Here is a 10651-nt window from a genome sequence, read left to right on the forward strand (position 1 = left end):
TGGGGTCCACCAGAAGCGGTATTTTTTGTCTGGGACCTTTTGGGTTTGCCATTCTAGCCAGTAAGGTTCCTATTTTATTACCCCATCTGAAGAAATGTTGTTTAACAAAGTCTACTTTCTGTTGGGCTATCTTAGTCAAATGTGCATTTAGTAACGATAGAGCGTCCTGCCATTGTGACCAATCCTCTGAATTATTAGATCTCAGGTATCGCCTATAGGCCAATATGGCCAATCCCTGAAGGTCTTTCGTTTCTTGTCCTGCTTTACGCTTTTTCCCTGACACATATGCAATAATTCTGCCCCTCATAACTGCCTTACCCGTTTCCCACATAAGTACAGGATCATCCCAATGCTGTATATTGTCATCTACAAAGTTGCCCCACTCCTGTTTAAGGAATGCCTCAAACTCCCTACTCTTGAACAAGTAGGATGGGAATCTCCATGAACCCGGTTGACGTGAGTCACGACCACAGCGGAGGAGTAAAGTGATAGGTGTATGATCAGAAATCCCAGCGTCCCCTATAGCTGCTTCCATCACTCCCGGCAAAAGAGACTCGTCTACCAAAAACATGTCAATACGTGAGAGGGACTTATGTGCCTTAGATATGCAGGTGTAATCCCTTTCCGTCGGATGTAATACTCGCCATATGTCTACCAAAGGGGTGTCACGCAGAAGATTAAGCAAGCCAGGTCCCGGTCCGGAATAGGGAGTGGGCAAGGCCGTAGACCTATCTAATTGTGGATCCAGTACAGCATTAAGGTCACCTCCCACCACCAAGTTAGGCAAGTCCGTTGTTAAGATCATCTGGGAGACAGATGCAAAAAAGGCAGCATTATCAACATTGGGGGCATAAATGTTTAACAACGAGTAAGGGGTATCTTCAATAATCACCTTCATAAGAAGGAACCTACTCTGAGGATCATTCACCACGTCCCCCGGAATCACCCGCAGGTGTCTAGCAAAGGCTATAGCCACTCCCCGCTTTTTTGAAGAATATGTAGTAGCATAAGTCTGGCCTAACCAATTATCTCTCAAATGCAAAGAATCCCTATGTGACCAATGAGTTTCCTGTAAAAATATAACATCAGGTTTAGCTCGTTTGAGTGCCTGTAATACACGACGCCTTTTTACCGGCGAATTAAGACCCGCTACATTCCATGATAAGAATTTTAAAGGATTACCTATCTCTTTCCGGTCAGGTATTCTCGAAGTCGTCATCATGGTGGATAGAAGTGACATAAAGGCAGAGCGCTTCCAAAACATAATAACACATAGGGCTTCAGAGTCCCAGCTGCTCCTTGACCCTCTAAAGTAGATAGGTGTGTGACATCATTAGCGACAATACACTTATGCGATAATACAGTAACCAGTTTCTTATTTTCATATAGAATTAACTTTAACCAGAGTATAGTCAATAATACTATATAACTCATGTACCTTGTCATTTTGACTCCTTTAAGGAAGAATCTATCAGTGTCATATCTAGTCTCACCCTAGATATTAAGGTGTACTTTCAAGTGTCTGGGGGAGCAAGGTCTCGTTTCAGCTGTTCTAAAGCGATCTTAGGGTCTTCAAACAACTTTGTCTCTGTACCCAGGGTTACTCGGAGTCTAGCCGGGTAAGCCAAAGCAAAACGGACCCCTTGATCAATGAGGAACCGACAAACCGGGCCAAACTCCTTTCTCCGCCGGGAAACAGCTGCTGAGAAGTCTTGGAACACCAAGATCTTTGTCCCCTGGATAGTAACATCTCTAATGTTTTTGGCTGCTGCCAGAACTCTCTCCTTGTCATGATAATGGAAATATTTAGTAATGACCGGGCGAGGCCTCGCACCAGACTCCCTCCTCTCCGGTCCCACTCGGTGTGCCCTCTCAATTTGTCTAGAAGAACCAGGTTCCAACTGGAGGGCCTCCATCAGGTCAACCGTTAAGAACCGAATAAGGTCTGCACCCTTGCAACTCTCAGGAATGCCAATAAACCTAAGGTTGGATCTCCTGCTGCGATTCTCAAGGTCCTCAACCTTATCTAGCAAAGAACCAATGAGAATCTTTTGTGCCTCCACCGTAGTCTGGGTAGTCACTACAGTGTCTTCCATATCACTAATCCGCTGCTCAGCTTCTGTAATCCGAGATGTATTTGCCGACACAGCGGTCACTGTTGCCTCAAGGGCCTTATTCCAAGTTTCAAATTTTTTGTCAAAATATGGAAGGAGAATATTTGATACTGCTTGAGCCGTATCAGTGTGAGGCCCCGGTGGGAGCCGCGAGTCAGAGGCATCCCGCGACCCCTCCCCCGGCCACAACCGATCAGGAGACCCCCCAGCTGTAGGCTCGCCCACCAATTTATTTTTATTCTTGTGTTTAGTCCGTCTAGATGTGGCCCCTGTCTGCAAGGGGTCCTGTGTTTTTTCCAGGTATTTTTCCATGATGCGGTAGCACCAAGGCACCCCCAACACCCAGGGCCCCAAAAGTAGGCCTTAGTTGTGGACCAACTATTCTCAGCTTTTACTATCACTCAAACTTGTAATATTGGAGTCCAAAATTAATGAAAATAGAAACAGGGGGTTTGATCTATCTAGCAAAGAGAGATCGTAGCAAAAATGAAAAGATTATTTATGTGATAAAATGAATACTAAAGAGCCCTAGCAAATGTGAACAGTCTGTAACTACCCGCAGTACAGCAGATGTTTTTGGATATGTATACTATAACCCACCATATTCAGAAGAAAATAACATTAGGTACACTAGATTTATACAATATAACAATATAACTCTATAGTACCACTAGATGGCGTTGTTTAGTTGCAAATCGCAAAATTGTGACTCCAAGCATTGTCTACAAAAAAAATAAAACCGCAAGGGGGGAAAAAATATGACCAAATAAACTTTAGGAGAAAAAGAAAGTAAAAATAAGAAATAAAAAAATGAATTCAATAGATAATAAGAATAACTCTGCCTGTGCTTCCCAATACTGAGGAAGTCCTTGTCCTCTCTCCAGGTAAGTTCCAAGAAGAGTTCACTTCAGGCTGAGACAGGGTCTCAGCAATAACAATGAGGTCTGTAGGCCACACCACCAGCAACCAACAAGGGCCTAGCAGATCCGGAGGATTGTTAGTCACTGGGACTATAATAACCAGCCCAATAAACAAAACGCCTCAGCTCACCTCTGCCCTGACAGCCACCCAATCACCTGTGTTATCGGCTGCCAAATGAGAGGGCCAGAGATCCAGCTCCACACTGAGGCCAAATATGGCGGGAAGGCGCCCCCACACCACCACCGCGATGCTCCAATGTCTCCGGTCTGAGCCCCCAACTGCCGCCTCGCCCGTCAGGTGCTCTTCCCCGGTGAACTCGTCTCAGGCTGGCCGGATCCGTCCGGTAAGTGCGGCAACCAGGTGTAGCACCCTCGTGTCTTCCAGGTCCTGTGCGTCCCACCGTGAGACCGCAGCCTCTCCGCGACTCCCTCCGACACCCTCCAGCTGCCACCAGAACAGGGTCACTCCAGCGTCTCGGATCCCGTCTTCCGGTCAGGTATCGCCAGACACCTTTAGCAATGCGGTCAGGGCGGCTGCACTTTGCCTCAGCGCCTCGTGGTCCACTTTCAGGGCACAGGTTAGGCCTCACCCTCCAGAGAGGACAACAAACGGCAGGGACTCCCAGGTAAGAAAATGCGCAGGTCCCTGGAATCCTCTTCTCAAGGGGGATCACATCCACTATAATCAACCCGCACACGAGGGCTGTATTCAAGGATGGCTCCGGATTAGATCCCTCACTGACAGGGAGCGCGTCTAAAACGCGGCCATCTTAGTTGGCTCCGCCCCCGGAAGTCCACCTTGTACTTTTTTGCTGGTTGGTTTTAATTGTTTAGTGAGGAAGGATTGTACTTGTTTTTGTCTGTTGGGTTGTGTCCCATGTGGCAATTGGCTGTTGCGGGTGGGGGTGGGGATTCCCCAGTTTTCATTATTAACTGGTTCCTCTACAAGTGAGGATAGCTGGGTGTATCTATTGGAAATAGGGATATCCATCATTTCGGTACCTGATGGGCCCTGCCCTATAGGGGTATGCATGTTATTTTGGAAATCATTAAGAACCTCACCCTCTCTCATTGGTGTTGTAGATTGTGTTCTGCCATTGGTTCGGACAGATACTGGAGTATATTGCGTAGAATTGGAATATGTTGAGAAAACCATAGAGGTGTCCATTGAATTTTGCGTAGGAGTTAGATTATACTCATCCAAAGTAACGAACCTGTTCGTAGGGCTCAAAACAGGTGTGTCGGGCTCGAGAGAATCCCTGATTCATAAAACTAAAAGCATCCATAACCCCCCCACTATTCAAGAACAAATCCGTCAAGTTCCAATAGTAACCCAATTTCATTCCGATTATAAATGTTTTAAAAAAATTATTCATAAACACTGGCCCATTTTAAAAGGGGACAAGTGTATTGGGGATTTGTTACCCCCATATCCCAAGTTTGTCTACAGAAAAGCGCAGAACTTGGGTCTCCTGCTCGCGCCAACTACCAAACCAGTGATTCCCAACAATAATTTAAACAAAAAACAAACATATCTAACCAACACCAAAGGACAACCATCAGGCTTCATTCCTTGCGGAAAATGCTCAAGCTGCATACGAGTTTCAGCGAAAAAGGAGATCCGTACAAGCTTTAAGGATGCTAATAAAGCAAATGAGTACTTTATTAAGAATCACATCACCTGTCAAACCACAGGGGTTATCTATGCACTAAAGTGTCCATGTGACAAGATCTACGTGGGTCGCACTAAAAGACGATTAACAGATAGGATTAAGGAGCACCTCAATAATATAAGCAAGGGGTTCACGGGACACCCATTATCTCGTCACTTTTTGGACAAACATAATTGTTCCTTCCGCGGGGTCTCTTTTTGGGGCATCCAGGTGGTCCAAGGTAATTCTAGGGGAGGAGATTATTTAAAAGCAATGTCCAGGGTGGAGTCCAGATGGATATTCACCCTGGACAGCTTAGCCCCGAGTGGTCTAAATCAAGAAATAGAATTATATGCATTTTAGCCACCAACCCCCTCTCCCTTCCCTTTTCTGCAATAGCACTCCAGAACACTAGTGGAGAGCAGTGACTATACACACAGAGACCACCATATTCATAATGGTCAATATGGGAAGGTGACCCGCGAAGGGGCATAGGCGCAATACGTGCGAATGCGTGTGTGTACATACATCTACAGATATATATATGTGTACGTTTGGAAGCTCAACCTTCCAGAAATAAATGGGGTATTTTAAGTAATTGACAAATAAGGAGAGCAACACGAATAATTTTGTATACAGTTCTCCCCATTCGCCGTGCGGGCTATTTATCTGGATGATTCCGTTCTGGAACATTCCCTTTTTTTTATGCATTTATTTTATGTATTTTTTTGATTTTTAATTATTTTGTGTATTCAACATTTTTATTTTTTTTTTAAATCATTCCCCCATTCTATCCTCTATATTTATACTTGTTGAAAGAATTTTCCTATCTCCCATATTCTTTCAGTAGTACAGTTTTTAATAAATGAAAACATAGGGAGAGATGTAGAATAATTGTATTTTAATTCACACTCCTAGTACAGCGTTTTTAATTTATTCATTAATAAAAGATGGTTTTATTATCGACAAAATGTTCTATTTTTGATCCATTTTTTATTTCGTTAATATATAAAAACTGGCTCACGAAATATCCCTAATTTATTAATTAATTCATTTATTCACTTATTCCAGCCCAAATAAAGAGTCTTTCTGTGGAGATATTCAAGGGGGTTAAAGGAAGGAAGAGAAAAGGAAAAAAAAACAACAAAAAAAAACTGAGGCATTAACGATTTAAATCGCACTATTATCAGCATTTAGCTCATTTAGAGTATATATTGGCGCTGCATTGTGGCTTGCTCTCTAATTCATCCTACAAAACAAGCAGCCAGAAACAAACAATTATAACCTGGCAATCCGAGTCCTATTCACAAACGGCCAAGTAGCAATTAATGGTTCCTGGGTGTAACTAATCAGCAAAGTAATGATGAGGCTATTTAAAGATGGGTGTCCACAGGCAGAGACATAGCCCTGATGAAGAGGGGAGTTACCTCTCGAAACTAGTTGGCAGCTTGTCTCTCTCGCGCACCCGTCCCTGCTTTCTGTGACGTCACACTAGCTCTGCCCCATCTCGGCACCACATCCTCAGCGTTGCTTCCGGCCGGGGCACGCGAGGCGCTGGTACCTCCTCACCACTCGCCGGTACGTTCTCGTCCAGGAACCGCGGCCTCTGGCACGCACACCGGACTCTAACCCTCCCAGCTCAGCGGGTTACTTTATCGGCACCGTATCCAGTGGACTACCTTGCCTACCTCACCGCGGGTACCTTCACAAGCAAACATGTGGTGAGTGCCAACTAATTCCTATTTATACCACTGCAATTATTGTGGCCAGTAACTTCCTACTATTCTAGTGTATTGCTTGCAAATCACTTTATTCTCTACTTTGTTTACTCACCAGCATCAGTTTACCACACTGTGGAAAGACAAATACCAAAACCTCACATAAGAACATCCCAAGTGTAAACTGTACAACCTTATATAAGGAGTAAGTGCACCCAGATAATACCCTTGATACTTTGTGTGTACAATATAAACAATATACCGAGGTTTTACACACTTTGCCTTCCAGTATCGGTTCACTACACTGTGGAAAGAGAAACTATTAACCCCACATTGAAACACCACAGGTGCAACCTATACAGCCTCATAAAAAGAGTAAGTGTTTGTAACCAACACCTTTTTTTTTTTTTTTTTTGTAAGGTCCAAATCAAATAATATATCACTCTGCTGCACACTTTACCTTTCAGCAAACCACTGTAACCAGGTGTAACCCTTCACTCACAAGGGACCCCAGCAGGGTGGATTGATTTAAATCACGCCGATTTAAATCATGATTTAAATCACGATTTAAATCAAAAGATTTTTTTCTATTTAAATCGGATCGATTTAAATCATGATTTTAATCATGATTTAAATCACTGATTTAAATCAAAAGGTTTTTTTTTAATATAAATCACGATTAAAATGAGAAGTGAGAGCAGTGCGCATGTGCGCCCATAGTTACACGGACGAAACTAGGGGCAACGATCTAACGCCAGGGTGAGGGGGGGACCCCAAAGTAAGTAAAAATCTTTTTTGTTTTACTATATGGCAATAGGTAGGTGTTTAAAAGCAGCATGTCTTAATTGTATAAACTATTAATAGCCTCCACATTTTGTTCATACTGCCCCTTTAATTCCACACTTCTAGCTTGGTTTCACTTTTGGTTTAGTTTCTTTTTCCATTCAGTTGACATGCCCAAACTTGTTGGATAGTCAGCATCCTACAGAAACCTCTGGAAGAGCATGGCATTGTGAATGTTACACATATACAGCCTTTATTCTACTGAGTTAAACAACTCAGCTTTATCTCATGATGGAAGAACCTTTGGATGGTAAAATATTTTCCTCAAAAAGCAGTTTATTGAAAAAAATCCGATTTAAATCAAAAAAATCCGATTTAAATAAAAAAAATCCGATTTTTTTGATTTTTTTAAAAAAACATTGATTTTTATCCACCCTGGACCCCAGACAACATAGTAATAGCCATATCAAAAGTAAGTACATTGATAGTCCAGTTTCGGTTTAGCGCGGTGGTTAATTTCTTTAAACAGTTTAAGTAGAAATGTTGAATAATATAGAATTCAAGGATATTTTATTCTAAAATAATAATTGGTTTTATTCTTGGCAGATGAATGTACCAGGAGATCAGAGGGACAGCTGACCTCTTCAATTTTGAAATCACATGATCTTGAGATCCCACAGAATACAATTGAAATGAATGCTATTACTCCAGATATACCATCATCTTCTCACAGCAAAGATCTGCTATCTGATCCTATGAAACAAGTCCTGTCTTCTGATTCATTACTGACTACTAAGGAAAATCAAAGTCACAAAATAAGCATTGAAAAAAAAACTGCTCCTAAAGCAAAGTCCTTTTCACTTTCAGAATATGGAAACAATTTTCTCCTTGAACAGTCTTTTCTTGAACATCAAAAAATTTGCACAGCAGAGAAAAGATTTTCTTGTTCAAAGTGTGGGAAATGTTTTAACCGGAAAGCAGATCTTGTTAGGCATGAGAGAATTCACACTGGTGAGAAGCCTTTTTCATGTTCAGTATGTAGGAAATGCTTTACACAGAAATCAACTCTTGTTACACATCAGAAAACACACACAGGGGAGAAACCTTTTTCATGTTTAGAATGTGGGAAATGTTTTAAGCAGAAATGGGATCTTGTTAATCATCAGAGAACTCACACAGGGGAGAAGCCATTTTTCTGTTCAGAATGTGGAAAACGTTTTAACCGAAAATTAGATATTGTTAAGCACCAGAGAACTCACACAGGGGAGAAGCCATTTTCCTGTTCAGTATGTAGGAAATACTTTACACATAAATCAACTCTTGTTACACATCAGAGAACACACACAGGGGAGAAGCCATATTCATGTTCAGAATGTGGAAAACGTTTTAACCGAAAATCAGATATTGTTAAGCACCAGAGAACTCACACAGGGGAGAAGCCATTTTCATGTTCTGAATGTGGGAAATGTTTTAACAACAAATCATGTTTGGTGAAGCATCAGAGAATTCACACAGGGGAAAAACCTTATTCATGTTCAGAATGTGGGAAAAGCTTTAACAAGAAATCAGGTCTTATCAAACACCATAGAACTCACACAGGGGAGAAGCCATATTCATGTTCAGAATGTGGGAAATATTTTAACCATGAATGGAATCTTGTTATACACAAAAGAACTCACACAGGGGAGAAGCCTTTTTCATGTTCTGAATGTTTGAAATGTTTTTACAAGAAATCAGATTTTGTTATGCACAAAAGAACTCACACAGGGGAGAAGCCTTTCTTATGTTCAGAATGTGGGAAATATTTTAGCCAAAGATCAAATTTTGTTATGCACCAAATGATTCACACAGGGGAGAAGCCTTTTTTATGTTCAGAATGTGGGAAATATTTTAACCATAGATCAAATTTTGTTAAGCACCAAAGAACTCACACAGGGGAGAAGCCTTTTTAATATTCAGAATGTTGGAGATGTTTTAACTAGAAATTGCTTCTTGATAGCCACGAGAGAACCCACACAGTGGAGAATACTTTTTCCTGTTCAGAATGTGGAAAATGTTTTATGAAGAAACCATTTTTTCTTAGCCACCAAATAATTCACACAGGGGAGAAGCATTTTGATGTTCTTAATGTGGGAAATCTTTTACACAGTAATCAACTCTAAATAAACAACTGAGAAATCGTACAGAGCCGAAGCCTTTTTCATATTCAGTGCAAGTTGGAAGAGCGAGGCTATCTTAGAGATGCACTTTTTCTGGGGTGGCTGAGAGCTGATGTTTTTAGCCTGGGGGACAGTATCCATGGCCCCTTTCTTAGGCTATTAATATCAGCCCACAGCTGTCTGCATAGCCTTTGCTGGTTAATAATTATAGGGGGACCCTACATAATTTTTTTAGGGTCCCCCATTTTAACCCCTTTCTGACCTCGGACGGGATAGTACGTCCGAGGTCAGAAGACCCTCTTTGATGCGGGCTCCGGCGGTGAGCCCGCATCAAAGCCGAGACATGTCAGCTGTTTTGAACAGCTGACATGTGCTCGCAATAGGCGCCGGCAGAATCGCGATCTGCCCGCGCCTATTAACTAGTTAAATGCCGCTGTCAAACGCAGACAGCAGCATTTAACTACCGCATCCGGCCGGGTGGCCGGAAATGACGGAATCGCCGACCCCCGTCACATGATCGGAGGTCGCCGATGCTTCAGTATAGTAACCATAGAGGTCCTTGAGACCTCTATGGTTACAGATCCCCGGCAGCTGTGAGCGCCACCCTGTGGTCGGCGCTCACAGCACACCTGATTTTCTGCTGCATAGCAGCGAACAGCAGATCGCTGCTATGTAGCAGAGGCGATCGTGCTGTGCCTGCTTCTAGCCTCCCATGGAGGCTATTGAAGCATGGCAAAAGTAAAAAAAAAAGTTAAAAAAAATGTGAAAAAAATAAAAAAAATATAAACGTTTAAATCACCCCCCCTTTCGCCCCAATCAAAATAAATCAATAAAAAAAAATCAAACCTACACATATTTGGTATTGCCGCGTTCAGAATCGCCCGATCTATCAATAAAAAAAAAGCATTAACCTGATCGCTAAACAGCGTAGCGAGAAAAAAATTAGAAACACCAGAATTATGTTTTTGTGGTCGCCGCGACATTGCATTAAAATGCAATAACGGGCGATCAAAAGAACATACCTGCACCAAAATGCTATCATTAAAAACGCCAGCTTGGCACGCAAAAAATAAGCCCTCAACTGACCCCAGATCTTGAAAAATGGAGACGCTACGAGTATCGGAATATGGCGCAATTTTATTTTTATTTTTTTAGCAAAGTTTGGATTTTTTTTTCACCACTTAGGTAAAAAAATAACCTAGTCATGTTAGGTGTCTATGAACTCGTAGTGACCTGTAGAATCATAATGGCAGGTCAGTTTTAGCATTTAGTGAACCTAGCAAAAAAGCCAAACAAAAAACAAGT

At 42.1% G+C, this 10651-nt stretch overlaps 1 protein-coding gene across 2 annotated transcripts in view; it reads left to right on the forward strand.

The window, feature by feature from the left end:
• LOC143766316 (uncharacterized) overlaps positions 1-9370 on the forward strand; it is a 49682-nt gene extending 40312 nt beyond the window's left edge. For both annotated transcript variants that reach the window (XM_077253903.1, XM_077253901.1), the window contains one exon: positions 7794-9370. In XM_077253903.1, coding sequence (XP_077110018.1) covers positions 7794-9139 — 1346 coding nt within the window. In that variant the 3' untranslated portion in view covers positions 9140-9370. The remainder of the gene's footprint in view (positions 1-7793) is intronic.
• Positions 9371-10651: the final 1281 nt, after the last annotated feature.

Source organism: Ranitomeya variabilis, chromosome 4, assembly GCF_051348905.1.
Source record: "Ranitomeya variabilis isolate aRanVar5 chromosome 4, aRanVar5.hap1, whole genome shotgun sequence".
NCBI classification, from domain to species: Eukaryota; Metazoa; Chordata; class Amphibia; order Anura; family Dendrobatidae; genus Ranitomeya; species Ranitomeya variabilis.